The sequence below is a fragment of the Leptidea sinapis genome, chromosome 26 (assembly GCF_905404315.1).
Source record: "Leptidea sinapis chromosome 26, ilLepSina1.1, whole genome shotgun sequence".
NCBI lineage: Eukaryota > Metazoa > Arthropoda > Insecta > Lepidoptera > Pieridae > Leptidea > Leptidea sinapis.
In genome coordinates this window covers 6,187,219-6,203,456 of record NC_066290.1, presented here as the reverse complement: position 1 = coordinate 6,203,456, position 16,238 = coordinate 6,187,219, and the positions used below count along the sequence as shown (strand labels likewise).

At 34.7% G+C, this 16,238-nt stretch overlaps 1 protein-coding gene across 1 annotated transcript; it reads left to right on the top strand.

Annotated features, from left to right (window-relative positions):
- The first annotated feature begins 67 nt into the window (after window positions 1–67).
- LOC126972560 (protein NDRG3-like) lies at window positions 68–1,630 on the top strand. The gene has a single exon (XM_050819411.1). It carries the CDS (start codon window positions 469–471, stop codon window positions 1,444–1,446), a length of 978 nt encoding a protein of 325 aa, XP_050675368.1. The 5' UTR covers window positions 68–468; the 3' UTR covers window positions 1,447–1,630.
- The last annotated feature ends 14,608 nt before the right edge of the window (window positions 1,631–16,238 follow it).

The window sequence follows — 16,238 nt, the reverse complement described above, 5'->3', positions numbered from 1 at the left end:
GGAGTGAAGTTGGCGCGAAACGACCTTGTTATTCAAGAGCCGCTGGGTCGACCCGATTACTTACGAAACCTACCGAGTAGTCACGACTCAACTGTCTGGTAGGGCTAACGCTCGCCCGGACAACATTTTATTGACTATTTCCTTGCGATATTCTCAGTAATATTCACCAACGAATGTAGTTTTGAAGTGCTAATACAAAAGTTTAATAAATCTGTGATACAGTGCTGTATATTCAGTGTTGCAACGAATATATAGAGCAAACAATTTAGTTATTGACTTTGTTAAGACATGAACCCTGGAAGATACTCATCGCTTGTGCTAATACTTTCGCTAATCCGTACTAATTGAATTGTAAGTAAACTAAAGGGAAGATTGTAGTCATTACACAACTGAAATTGTGTACAAAGAACAGACGCAGTTAAGAACCCCGCTTGCATTCAGTGTTGTGTGCCAGCGTTTTCTGCAAGAATGCCAACTAATGTACACGAAAACATTGCACTCCTGAATATGATGTCTTCAGACAACTTCGATGACGAGCTGAAAACAGTTCAGCTCCATTATCCATCTGATCGGCGGCTACAGAGCGACGGCGCATGCGTAGAAGAGAGGGTGAGAACTTCGCGTGGAGACATCCTGGTTGCAATCCGTGGGGACCGTAAAAAACGCGCCATTATCACTTACCATGACCTCGGACTCAACTATGCGGCGAATTTTCAAGCTTTTTTTAATTTTGTTGACATGCGAGCCATCTTAGATCAATTTTGTATTTACCATATCAACGCCCCTGGCCAAGAAGAAGGTGCTCCGACTTTACCTGAAGATTATGTTTACCCGAGCATGGATGAGTTGGCTTCCCAGATAGATTTCGTGCTTGGAAACTTCGGGATTAGAGCATTCATCGGTTTTGGGGTCGGTGCTGGCGGGAATGTTTTAGCCCGTTACGCAATCGCAAATCCACAGAAAGTGGATGCGTTGATTATTATCAATAGTACATCAACACAGGCTGGTTGGACAGAATGGCTGTATCAGAAGATTAATACAAGGCAGCTACGCTCTAGTGGTATGACGCAAGGAGCATTAGATTACCTGATGTGGCACCATTTCGGTCGCAGTACAGACAACCGCAACCACGATTTAGTTCACGTGTACAAAGAATGCTTCTCTCACGTGAATCCAGTAAATCTATCCATGTTTATAGACTCCTATTTGCGCCGATCTGATTTAGCAATCTCCAGAGACAGCAACACTATTAAAGTTCCCGTTCTCAACGTCACTGGAGCCTTGTCTCCGCACGTTGAAGATACAGTTACATTTAATGGCCGTTTGGAGCCGTCCAAAACCTCCTGGCTCTGTATCTCAGATTGCGGCATGGTGCTGGAAGAACAGCCAAATAAGATATCGGAGGCTTTTAGGCTGTTCCTTCAAGGCGAAGGTTACTGCAGGTAGTCAGGTTCTTTAGGAGCAAGTAAAATGTTCGCAACATTGATAATATAGGATGCACGTATGTTGCTTTTGTCCACGCGAGCTTTTACGGCGTGTTTGTTGTAAGCGCATTGGAAACGTAGGAATCAAAATTGTTATGCCTTGATTCAGATAATATTTACAAATTAAATTATTTTATGGCTTATAATTGACTTTCATTTTCTCCTAGATTAAATATGTAGATTTGATCTATCTAAATAAGCTATCAATCATATTTTATTCTATTTACCTTACTATTTACTATTATATATAGTTTTGCATTTATACTTTTCTGTTTCTCTTTAAAGTTCTTTAGTTCATAACTAAAGGGTCACTCGATGATGGGTTTTTGGAATTCTGAAATTCTATTGATTATGAATATTGTGTATATTTTAACTGTTTGAATTTTTATGTGATGTAGAGTTTCACAATGTATTAAATGTTCTCAGCGGTGATCGAACCTGCAACCCGTTACTCGATCGGCGGATGCATTATATTTAACTGATTTATTACTACAAACTGCTTCAAACTATCTTGGATTATCCCATGTATTCAGAGAGAAATTGTGTTTTTGTGTGTACATACACGGTCATCTGACATATGTAGATGACCATCTCTTACTCATTATTTATTTTTACTTCAAGCAAATCGACACAATATTCGAGTGACTTATGCAATGAATATTTAAGCTAATATCTCAGAATTAGCTATTTCTAATATTTCTATGAATTACAATTCATTTTCGTACATCCTACAGGCAATACCAGCGTGCAGGTCACCTGACAGTAAGTGGTCATCGACATCATTATCTTCATCACTATATTCTCTTGCAACACCAGAGGAAGGACCTATAAGGTTATTATGTTCGTATATTATTTTTGAAATTGATTATAAAGTAGGCTGTATTCACTTTATATATCCCTAGATTAAGGATCGGTCTCCGCTGCTCTCCAACTAGATACTGCTTTATCTATTTTATTAGGGCAACTATTAGATGCTTGTGTGAGTGGCATCTTGACACTCAATGGCATCTTTCAAATTTTGTAAGATAGCTTCTTGTTATTTTATTTTAAATTAATAAAATACAAAATACTTACTGATGGTATGTGATCCCAGGGTCTTTCTTATTTATTATAGTGTTATTATTACAAAGTTTTACTACACAATTTTAGTTTCAATTATAAGTTTAACTGAACATGTGGCACGTCAACGTCACACATTGTTCGAGACTGCCTTCAAGGCTTGAGTATGCCCACTTGGGCGTAGTACTAGCTGTCGCACTTTGCGAATACGCCTGCGGTATCTAGTTGGAGCGGAAACCAATCCTTAATCTAAGTATCCAACCAATTTTGATTAAATTATTAAAAATTTTGTTGCCGAAACGGTGTTTCCCAGATATATTTTATCCTGAAAATGTGATGTAAAACATTATTAATTTGAAGTTTTCGTGATAGTATCTGGGGCGCGGTGAATTCTTTTATATTTTTTTTAGTGCCATTTCCCATAATATTCAATCGCAATACTAAAATGGTGACCGTAATGTGGTTTTTAAGCGAATTTTGCAGTTGAATAACCCATCAATGGAAAATTCTGGTGACATCTTATTGCAAATCATCTATAGGGTCACATCTTGGTATTGCAATACCATTTTTTGCTTGATATCAATATGTTTATTTCAACTGATCTATTCGGTCACGCTTCGGTCTCGGTCAATTTTTAGCTTGATAATATATTGTGACGAATAATAGTTTTATATACTCTATGGATTTGAAAAAATACGATTTAAGTATTAATGAAATGCATATTCCGAAGTGATCGATGGACGACATAAAAATATGGATTCCAAATAAGGTTTGTAATTTAAAAGCGGCTGTTAATTGCCTCACAAACAACCATAGATAATTTTTTTACGTGAGTTTTTATAAAATTAATTCAATTGCATTATTGTTGTTCTGAGGAGATCCGTAGGAGAACCAAAAGTCACCGGCATATCCCAGATGATTGCGTAACTGAAGTGGCAGTGGGCAGGACAAATTTCGACGGCCAGATGGCCGTTGGGGCTCTAAAGTCCTCAAATAACAGCCACAAGATCGACTGAATATGTGGTCAAGATCGCCGGAATCTGTAGTATGAGGGCAGCGCAAGACCGATCGTCGTGGCGATGGAGGAGGCTTTTGTCCAGCAGTGGACATTTTCCAGCTAAGATGATGATTATGATTGCTGTTCTAAGTTTAAACTTTTAAAAGTAGAAAATGTTTCTATAAATTAATATCGGTATTCTGACAATCTTACAGTTTGTCGACAAATATTTCCTCAAAATATTTCAATTTTCTCATATTCATTGCTGAACCCGCTATTTTCAATTTATTAGTCTGTCTTTAATATTTCTGTTTCTTTCGCTTTCTCGCGGTTGTCAATCTGTTATTAGTAAGTGATTTCATTTTCGTCAAGTCGTTATTAGTCATTGTAAAATACTCTAATGATTATTGCGTAACTTAAAAACAACATGTTATAACCAAAATATTAGTTTTTTTTTATCGAATAGGAGGACAAACAAGCGTACATTTATTGCTTTTTAGAATACTCTCCTTTACATTTTAAACATTTATTCATGCGATCGAACCAATTTTTTTAAAAAGAGGGGCACAGATGCAGATGCAGAAGGCATGTCTTCTACGTGCTGATTGAACGCTATCACTGCCTCTTCGGAATTGGTAAAAGGTTTTGTTAAATCGTTATTTGTCATTGTAAAATACTCTAATGGTTGAAAAGAGTGGTTGTTGAGTTTCTTGAATGTTCTTCTTACTAGCTCATCTTTTCCTCAACATATTACGGTAAAGTCAGTATTTTAAAAGAAATATTTATAGGGACTATCAAAAGCGCTTAGTTTAAGATTAATTGATTAAAGTTTTTTTTTACTTTGACCTTTCTCCCATTTCTCTGTCTTCTCTCGTATTATTTATATTATAACCTACCTGTATTATAATTTAACTGAAGGTGGACAGAGAATATAAACGCAAACTTTAAAATTTATATTTTTTATATATTTATTTTCCAGTCGTAAGACTGATCAGTCAGAACATATATTTAATGAATACAATTATAAATGTTATTATTTAATTAAAATAAAAAATGGTAACCGCCCATAAACGGCATACGCCCTGCCCATAGGTTATAGGTTATCACGGGCTACTATCCGCAACTCGACGACTATGGCGCGCCTATTTTGCGTGGTGAGGTGGGCGGCTAATCTTGCCATCCCAGCTCCTCAAGGTAGTTAATCAAACCTCTGATGTCACCCATGACCTCGGGGAGAGTCCTCGGTGACCCCAGGTGTTTGGCCCGGTAAGTGGCCACACTCCTACACTCCAGAATGATGTGTGCGGCCGTCTCTTCTGCCTCCATGCAGGCTCTGCACAGCGGGCTGTCGGTGACAACTATACTAAACAGATGTTTGTTAAAAGGGCCGTGGCCCGTTATAACATGGGTTAATTTACGTAATCTTTGGCGTGGGAGTTTTAGTAGCTTGCGAGAGAGCCTGAAGCCCTGCCCATACAATGTAGTGCCGCTCAGGACACCTGAAAACCTAAAATTCTGAGCGGCCTCGCAATTGTACTCGTCATCTGAGATTTAAGATGTTAATTCTCAGGCCTTCTAGAAAAAACTCAAACAGTTATTGCACCGGTGTAGTATCCATATGTTGGCAAGAAATGAATAACTGAAATAACGAGGATCCTGCCCTATGAAAAGGCATATATTTTTTCTCAAAATTGATTCCTTTAGAAGTCTTTTTGATATCATTTCTATTATACTAGAATCTACAACCGCTATGGAAACAAATGGCGTTCTGAGAGAAAAGAAGCGGCACAAGAAACTCTCCCAGCATTCTTTTTTTGCGCTCATTTTAATAAAATATAATGTTTATTTTATTTTATTTATTAGTACTGTCATTGCTATTTCCATAAAATAATCATAATCTAGTCCCAAGCTGTTGGATCACTTAGATATTCAGCTGTGGAGTAGTAGAGTTTAAGACAGAGCCATTTTTTAATAAAACATTTTTTTTATATATAGACTAGCGGACCCGACAGACGTTGTTATGTTAAAAAAAACTCTCGCCGATGGAATTTCGTAAAATCTGTTCTTAGCTGACCTCTACTCGACGAAAGGAATATTCCTACTAAATTTCAAGTCTCTACGCCTTATGGTTCCAGGGATATAGTGATGAGTGACTATATACGTGGAAATCTCTTATATATATATATATATATATAGATTGACCATGGGAAATGAATTTTCTAGATTCAGACCACAAACTTTCAAGAATTGGCCTTGAGATTTGTTAATGGTCATGGCGAATGCAAGACGGATCGGAAATTAAAGATTAGCGGGCTAACTCGACATGCAAAATGTTCATGAAGTAGTTGCTGTAGATCATGAAGAATTGCTATTATCCTTGATGCATTGATCTCTTCATGTCGTTGTTCCTCCATGGTGCCCATGAAATATTATTGTTAAAATTTATGGTGTGCATCTTCGAGAGATTGCAATGATCCAATTCGATGGTGAATCTGTGCTTGTATCTACAAAATCAAAAGCAAAGTCCGATTTGTAAACACTTATTTTTAGAATTAGCATACATAATACAAAGGAATAAGTATAGTAGGTATGTTATTCTTCTACTGTATTGCGTGTAAGAATATAAATAAATTAATACCCTGAATGTCGGATTAAATCGTCGTTCTTAGATAATGTCTGCCCCAAATCTGGACATTTGGAAACAAACATTGTATTTTTGAGTGTTTGCTAGAAAATGACGTGATTCAGTAGTTTCCCACTAAGGCAGCACAATCCTGGCGTTTCTCCGGAAAATACTTGCAAACAACGTCCATTGGCCCAATGTGAACGCTAGTATGCAAGCGGTAATCAGTACTGCAATCGTATCGAAACGCTGCTCGATTCAAATCATTACTTCATAAATTTCTTCTTGTGCGTCGAAAATTATCTAGTTGTTGATCTCTGAGGTTTACTGGCTGCCTCGCTTTGCTCTTGTGTTTCAGAAACACAACGTCGAGCCCTGCCTTTTTACCTGCAATTTCTTGTTCTTCGTCAGTCCAATTCGCAATGTTTCGAATCCTAGTTGCATTACGTCTATGTCGGGAAAGATAGCACAATAAGTTAATAGAAACTCGAAACAAACACACCCACCCAATGACATTCTATACATCAGAACGTCATTGCACCCACCAGTCGACTTGAATAACATGACGTGCACTGTCAGTTGTATTTTATTACTCATGTAGCATGAAACTAACAAAAAACTTCATTGAATTCTTTCTATTCTCGAGATGTCATGAAAATGTCGATCCATACAAAATGTATGAGAAAATAAATGTTTTTATAATAATATTTTTCGGTGATTTTTTCGATATTTTATTGCTTATTATCCGGACTTTGTTTTATATATATAGATAATGCCTGAACAGTGGCTGGGACTTTATTATAAAAGTGTATACATACCCTTAAAGCTATTAAGTTTCTTATGAAGCCTAATAGAATTAGTTACAAGCAATCTCTAATTTCTAGTGTTATAATAATGAAAATAACCATTAAGAGCAAAAAGGTGAGGATCTTTGTGAACGTATATTAAATTTTTGTTACTGTTCAAATTTCTTAAAATTTATTTTCTTTTTTTTCATTTGGTTTTCTATAAAATAGTTATTTTAAACAATTATTTATTTCCTACTTTTTATATTTTTATTTATAAAATTTTGCGCCTTTTAAACTATTATTTTTATTGGAGGCAAAGAAATCGGTAGCTCAATCAACATTCATTAGAATAGCGAACAAGGCTCTTTCTAAAACTGTAAATATTTACTACATCATTATATTACATCATTCGGTTCAAGATAAGATTGGAAATTAAAATTAATGTCAATTCCTGCCTTAGCGACACAAGATGAAAGTTATAAAAATTAACAAATCTATTTTGCAAAAAGAAAAACGTAATAATTTTATCAACTTAGGGTATTGTCATCGCTCCTTGATAAATCTACAAAGTTTGAATGAAGTCTGACCTTTAAAGTTGGTCAAAATCACGCCCAAAGAAGTCGGTTACACACAAACATACAAGTGAAGCTAATAAAAAAAGTGTGTAATAAATAGAAACAGGTGATGACACATAATAATCTGTACTAATATTATAAAGCTGCAGTGTTTGTTTGTTTGTTTGAACGCGCTAATCTCTGGTACTCCTGGTCCGATTTGAATGATTATTTCAGTGTTGGGTAGTCCATTTATCGAGGAAGGCTATAGGCTATGTTTTTTTTTTCAAAATTAGGGATCCGTAATAAAATTGCTATTTTGTAACACAAGGTGTAAAATCGAAAACCTATTTTTGCGTGCGCTGCAAAAACTATTGACAATAGAACAAAATGATGTACAGGCTATAATATAGGCAATATTTTATTACTTATAAAACTATCGTGTGAATTATACTTTATATGGCAAAACAACGTTTGCCGGGTCAGCTAGTATTATGTAAAATATATTTGATATTTTCTTACATTGTTATAATATTTCCTAATACAAACTAATATAAAAAGACAACATATATTATTCATGGATGTTTTATATTTGAGTATTATTGGGAGGCTGTACTTGCAGTATAGCCTTACTTGCATGGTAATAGTGAACGATTTGTTTTGAGTATTTTATTATTTACTTGATAATTTGGTTTTTTTCCCTGTGTATTATGCACTAAGATGACTTATATGTCTAGATAAACTGTGTGCACACGTCGAAAATAATAGCGGTGAAATGTTAGCCTCCATTTTCAGCAACGCACGCACACTAAAACAAAGTGACTGACGCATCGCGAGTGTAAGAGACTTTCGCACTACGACACCGGACCGTATTTTCACGGGTACGGATCGGATTCGGATCGGGCATAGTGCGAAAGCGCTCTAAGAATGTGAGACGTAGAGCTCTGTCATGCACACTGTAAGGTAATAAACCTGGCCTGTTGTCATGTATTGCCTGACAGCAAGAGACTATCTAGACGTACTATAAATTATCTAAGGTAATGAATTATAATAAGGTTACTTTTAAAGTTGTATATTTTATGGCTTGTGGTGTAAAATAGTTATGATGATTCACTTGTGTTACATTTAATTATAAATATATTCATATAAATAAGTCGCGAGTTTTGTTTTATAATAAAAACACCGACTTCAAAAAACTATTCCAAAACAGTAGATATAATATGCACTAAAAAGTTTAAAAATAATTACGTATTTTTATACAATCTAATTCATAAATCTTATTCTAGTTACGATTATTGTAATTTTTGGAATCGGTGTTCTTCCGCCGCGACCCGCTCTCGCCTCACGTCTCCTCACGATTCAAGCACATCTCACCTATAGTTAGTTACAAATCTATCTTAGATGACACAGATCCAAAAATTACAATAATCGTAACTAGAATTAGGTTTATTAATTAGGTTGTATAAAAATACGCAATTATTTTTATACTTTTTAGTGCATATTATATCTATTGTTTTGAAATAGGGTTTTTAAAGTCTGTTGTTTTTTTGTTAATTTCTTTTTTATTTTTTCATTTTTAGTGAATTTGAAGTACACTAACTAACAATAATTTGTCTTATTTTGTGTAGATATACAAAACTTTTCAATGCAGCAATGAAAGTCAGTGCTTTGCAATTTGATTACAGACAGTTAGAAATTCTGCCACAGATCGCACTTCCCGTACTGTAAGTCGTTGAGGCGTCCCATTGATTATCATATTCGACTACGACAATTACTTGACCTTAACTATGCTATAGTAGATATACAAACCATTTAGTTATTACAAAACAAATATTATAACTATATTTACAATACTACGACTAAATAAAATTAAAACTATCATTACGGGGAAGCGTACCAAGAATACTGGCAGCATTACCGCGTTGGATAGCAAGGCTGATCCGTTGACTGAAATAGCTGCCAGCGCTTGGGTTTTACAGTAGCCTTATTGAGGCGCGACGATAGTATTTTGAACATTCTCCGCGCCACTGGGCCCCTATGGCGAAGTGTCTCGACAACAAACGGCACAAAGATGTATGATACACTGAGACCAACATATTTGCGACGCTTGCCGTCTTCGGCAGTCGAAGCAGCAGCCCCAGCACCAACTGACGTAACTTGGACATGAGAAAGAGCCAGAGTGTCGACGCAAGCAGCGTCCCAAACCAGCGCCCTTCCCCGTGCCCAGCCACCAGCTTCATTCCATCAGGACGCTTGCCATCGCGGCTTTAAAACAGCTGGTATATTTAGAGTGGCGAATGCCCTGCGGATGACTTCATTAATGCTGGCGTGACGACTGATACGGCCTGCCGATTTTAGGCAGGATAACCCGTGACGTCCAAGAGCATCTACCTGAAATGTAATGGTACATGACTTAAATATCCGGATAGTATAAAAAAGATTCGGCCGAGCATCGTTAAGATGCTCCTAAGAATTGAAGAGTTCCGTTATTGTGCCATGGATTCCGTAATCAGAACCTAACCAAACTCTCACCAAACTATCTTTGAAGTATATCCTTTCCAATAAAAAAGAATCATCGAAATCGGTTGGCGCGATATTGAGTTATTCGTAAATTTATCATCCACTTTGCTATACGTATGCATAGCAAATTTCTGACTTATGGTTTTCTCATGGATGCCATTGTACAATGGCACCAGCTTTCAAATAAATTTCTTTTATCAAAATCGGTTCACCCAGTCGAAAGTTTTGAGGTAACAAACATAAAAAAAATACATACCGACGAATTGAAAACCTCCTCCTTTTTTGAAGTCGGTTAAAAATGTTACACATAATAATATGTTACAAATTGCCTGAACAATGTATCGTTTTGATTCGGTTTGTTTTAAAATAACAGAGATAACACAATGCTGATATTATAGTTGGTAATTCAAACATAAAATGCTATTGTTGACCATGTTAAATGATTTATGTAACAGACTATAAAAATATTTTAGAATTCCGTAGGGGAGAACCGTTTTTCTTAAGATGTCTGTTTTTTTAAACTACATCCAAATTTATCGACAGCATGATACATTGTATCTTTTAAAAGAAATGTTAATTTTCGAAAATCGTGTTATGTTTTCCAAAATCAATGTTCTTTTCTTATAACACACATACGATTCTTTATTTTATGATATTTATTTTGTATTACAATATTGGATGAGACTAGAGTCCAGAGGGACTCTCTCAGAGCGCCATTTGTTTCCGAAGCGGTAGTAGCATCTAGTATATTAGAAATGACATCAAAAAGAACAATAAAGGAATTTTTTTTTTTAGAAAATAAACGCCTTTTATGCCTTTACGCCTCGCCACAGGGGATCCTAGTGTGAGGCCAGAATACTAAATTGAAGCTATTTACTTTGTAACATGCATACTTGCATAGATACTAGCTGTCCCAGCAAACGTTGTATTGCCATATACAGTAATTAAAAAAAATTCAATAATTAAAATTTTTGGGGTATAAAAAAATAGATGCAACCGATTCTCAGAAATACCAAATATATCGTACTTAAATTGGACGTAGTTCCTAAAAAAAGTTCCTAGCCACAAAACATCACATTTTAAGGAATTCGTGTTTAAAGTTTAATAAATATTAGTGTATGTGGGTTGGGCTACTAAGTCATGATGTTGTTTAAAGAGTGACAGTAGGGCTGCCGTTTTTTGTCAGTCCGTTAATATGAATCACGTGATCAATTTTTAAATTCTTAACTCAATTTCGACATGGTTGTTGTATATATTTTTCAATGCCGAATCATAATAAAAAATAAATAAAAAAACATTATTTAGGGGTATGAAAAATAGATGTAGGCCGAATCTCAGACCTACCCGATATGCACATAAATTCTCATACAAATCGGTTGAGCCGTTTCGGAGGAGTTTAGTAACAAACACCGGAACACGAGAATTTTATATATAAGAAGAAACAATAACAATAATAATATATGGTACTTACCCATTAAATTTATTATTCTTCTTCTTTAAAAGTATCTAAAAAACATTGTTTCGTATCTTAAACGACAGCATGAAGCCGTTCGTGTGCTTGTGCGAATCTCACTCGACCTGTTGTCATACGTTTTTTTAGTAAAAACATTTAAAAATAAATAAATTCGTGTGTTTACCTATACATACGTATTAGAAGTTATAAATTAATGGCATTAGAAAAAAAACTTTAAAGATGAAATAATGATAAAATATTTTGATTTTATGAAGTTAAAATAATAAAAAAAAATTATAACAATAACACAGTATTCCATTTTAACATTAAATTTAACAAACAATTTTGTAATAGAATGTACTTATAGATATTGAAAACAAATAAAAAGAGTATTTTCCGATAATTAAACTAGTAAAACACACTAAGAAAAATAGTTTTATGATAGATAAAGCCTGGATAGAACACTTCATCGCGAATAAACAATGGTACCTCCGTACATAAATATATATATTTACCAGTGGGAGGCGCCTATTTCTGCCGTGAAGCAGTAATGTGTAAACATTACTGTGTTGCGGTCTGAAGGGCGCTGTAGCTAGTGAAATTACTGGGCAAATGAGACTTAACATCTTATGTCTCAAGGTGAGGTCTCAAGCGCAATTGTAGTGCCGCTCAGAATTTTTGAGTTCTTCAAGAATCTTCAGCGGCACTGCATTGTACTGGATGGGGCGTATCAATTACCATCAGCTGAGCCTCCTCTCTCAGCCCTCATTTTTATAAAATTATAATAAAAATCACACAATATGTTTACGTATGATTCTATTGTAAAACACGTGTGTTAAAGATTCGTAAATATTTGTATTACCACTTTAAATAATATAAGAGGCATTTGGAAATCAACTTCATCCTGTTGTTTTTAACCGACCTCAAAAAGGAAGAGGTTCATTTAGTTCGATGCAGAAGAGATGCCATTTGGTCCCATAAAAATTTTACACAGTTTAGCCCAGTAGTTTTCATATTATGGAAATTTTTGTTTATCTCGATGATATAATTGTTTTTTGTGTACGGCTTTGTTAGGAGCTTTCATTTAGGTTGATTATATATTATAATTATTAACTGACACTTAAAAGTAAAATATAAAAAGAAACTACTTTTAAAAAAACCGACTTCAAAAACTGAAAAGTATCAAATAACTAAAAATTTAATTTAATGCACTTATACCTTTAATATTAATAAAATACTATTATTTGTATGTGCTACATGTTGATAGCTTTGAAGTCGGTGCCAAGCCAAATGTAATAGTAAGAACCTACACTCGCCACGCGTGGCAACTAAATTTTTTTGTTATTTGATACTTTTTAGTTTTTGAAATCGGTTTTTTTAAACGGTTTTTTTTAATAAGATGTCGCTTATGGAGGTTAGAGGTAAAGAGTTAAATCATCTGTGTATATGAGAAAAAGTGTCCGTAAAAAAATACATTAAATTAGAGTGGCGCCACAGTAGCATTAGGGTAAATCGTAAAAAAAGCGCCAAACATAAAATAATACTAATCACTCTAGGTGCACGTTTCCCTATAATAATTCTTTAAAGTTATATTAACTACATTATTTTGTACAACGTAAGTTGTTGAAATTTTCAATAATTAACTGCATTAGTCGACATTAATATTAAATTTTTTAACTCGGCATACTTCAATTCGCTTACAATTGCTACATTCACCATACTTCATACTATACCCTGTGCCTACACTAGCGAAGCTTTTTCAACTGTTATTTACAGCATAAGCTGGACACTTTTTAACTCTTCTCCCTTAAGAGATGATACTCCTTACCTCTACCTGCCATTATGTTGTTGTGTGCACACAACGTATTAAACACACGTTCCTAACACGCCAAAAAAGTATTACTTCATAAAAAAATGAAATTGGTATTTCAAATTCAATTTATTCGTTAAGATTGATATATATTTACTAGCTGACCCGACAGACGTTGTTCTGTTAATAATAAAAAAAAACTCCTGAGAGTGGAATTTCGTAAAATCCGTTCTTAGCTGACCTCTACTCGGCGAAAGGAATATTCCTACCAAATTTCAAGTCTCTACGGCTTATGGTTCCAGAGATATCTATCTATCTATATATATATAGATAACCAATAAAGAAGAAAGGGCATCAAATGTATTTTTTAAAAACCAAATATTAATTGATTTGAATTATCCTGCCCTTAGCCCTGGTTCTTTAATTCAGTTTATTTAAAAAAATTAAAAAAAAAAAGTAAAGTTAATAATATGTCATGCCTAGACCCAGGTATTATTCAAATTACCTGAATTATACAGAATGCCAGTAATATCTTATATGTATCTACATTTTACAAAAATACATTAAATACCGTCTAACTTCTACAAACTACTAAGTTTTCTTAACACTTGTATTCACAGCTATGAACAATACTTCCCAGAACGATTTCAAAGGAATTAAAACAAAAGCTGTTTTTATAAAATGAATTGAAAGCGATAATTAATTTAAATTCACCGAGCACGCTTGATTTGCGTTTCGTTTTTCAGCAGTTTTTCTGAACAAACGTGCATGGCGGTGGCACCCACAGGGGGAGGGCAGTCGGGAAGTAGAGTAGGACGAGAGCTTTCAATAGTGTTGCCATATGCCACACAAATTGGAAAATTCTCCCAATAAAACTTAATATATACATGAAAATCAGCTTTCGTGTGTTACTGTTATCCAATCTTAGAGAGATGTTTTGGATTGATTTGATGTTTCACATATTGGACTCTTTCTCCGTGAGGAAACGTCTACTTTACGAGATATGAATTTTTAAAGTTTTAAATATTTCATTGATGATAACCTCTTTATGAAGTTTGACTTTGACAGTTAGTGATTTAATAAATAATAATAATCCAAATCCTTTTCCAGAAACTAAAGGTAGGTTAGGTTAAGTTAGAACATAAATACATATTATGAGCACGGCCGCGGGCTGGGCAACTAGAAAAAAAATCTAGAAGACTCCAAGTCATATACCGAGTTTAAGTAATTAATAAAACTAAAATTGTTTCATTTAAATTTATTTATTCATTTTTGAACATTTATATCATAAAATAAAAAACATCTAAATCTGAAACTAAAAGTTTCCTCACCCTGGGAGTGCTGGAGAGGGTAAAGGGGGACCCCTCCGCTCCCCCCTCCCCCCTCTCAAATTCATGCCAATGGATTCTAAATCCTTACCAATGTTATGATTTGTAGTCTATGCAAAAGTAGTATCTACTTACAAGTATAGATAACTTAACAGTGTCAATAATTTGGTCAATGTGTTCATTAGCTAGTGGCATGATTTACGTACTATAAACAAACTACAGTAAACTCCCAAATTACAGTAATTTAATTATTAAATAAGTGTAAGTTAATGTATAGCACTTATAGTAATATAAGGTAGTATACATTAACTTTTACAGGTAACATTAAAATATTATTTCAAATTAACACTTTATTTCGTGGCTTAATGTTCAAACTCTATTATTTGAAACGCTCATAAGCAGCTCGGACGCGAACACGAGACAAGAACATTTAGTTTTAGCAATTGAAATGTAATTATATGGCAAATATATTAAAAACGTCAAGTTAGTTACATAATTTTGTTAATATAAAGGGGCATGCATATACCTGAAATACGACACTCCATTCTTTTATGTTTGGATATACTGACAGTTTCCACTGAACAATTTGTCATTGCGTGGCGTTGTGTAGCTTCTATATGGTAGGGATATATAGCTTCTGAAAAATTTTGAGCGTCATTGTAAGTCTAGTCCTTTATTGTACATCAATGGCTAGTGGTTTAATATTCAAATACTAAGAATACTTAAGAGCGATTTCTACCAGGCAACCTGTAATGAATCAGTTATAGTTGAAAAGATAACAGAAGGTGGTGTTATCGATATGCATATAATTTAAACATACAGTAAATAATTCCAAGAAAAGAACTAGTATTGAATTTGTCACAGTAATAAATAATAATAATGGAGCATTGTTTTGAAAGATTGGAGAGTTTGAGCCTTTCTGATTTCAGAGGGAAGAGAATTTCATAGGTTAACAGCTTGCACAGCAAATGAATTGTAGAAACAGGAAGTTTTATGAACAGGTGTACAAAGCAAGAGATTATGGACAGACCGAAGATATAGTTGTTGAGAACTTAATGGTGAAAATTTTTCCTTGAGATATATAGGAGTTTTGGATCAAATAGGACACGATAGACATGTATAAGTATATGGGAATTTCTACGCAAGCGGCTATCCGCAAATGGCTCCCATTTGAGCTTTTTGCGAAACTCAGACACGTGGTCATACTTACGTAGTCCAAATATAAAACGAATACACATGTTCTGCAATCGTTCAAGCTTATCCAACTGGAGTTCGGTTAAATCCACATATGAAATGTCAGCGTAGTCAAGAACGGACAGGAGAAGGGATTGAGCGAGAACTATGATGAATAACAGTTTTAGCACCTACCGGTATTCGAATCCGGGACCTCTAGCGCAGTAGGCAGGGTGACTAACCACAGGGTTATATGTATAGGTCGTATGATTATTAGTGTTTTTACATCCATTGCATTTTTCTTGAAGAATTTTTTACCCTTAAAATTTCTTTCACCGTATTTTGGCAACACTAGGCCTGTTTCGCCTCCCGCCACCTCCCTCTCCACTGGCCACTGGTCGAACGGATTACTGGGGCTTTTTTCACGAGTAATACAAAATAAATGTATA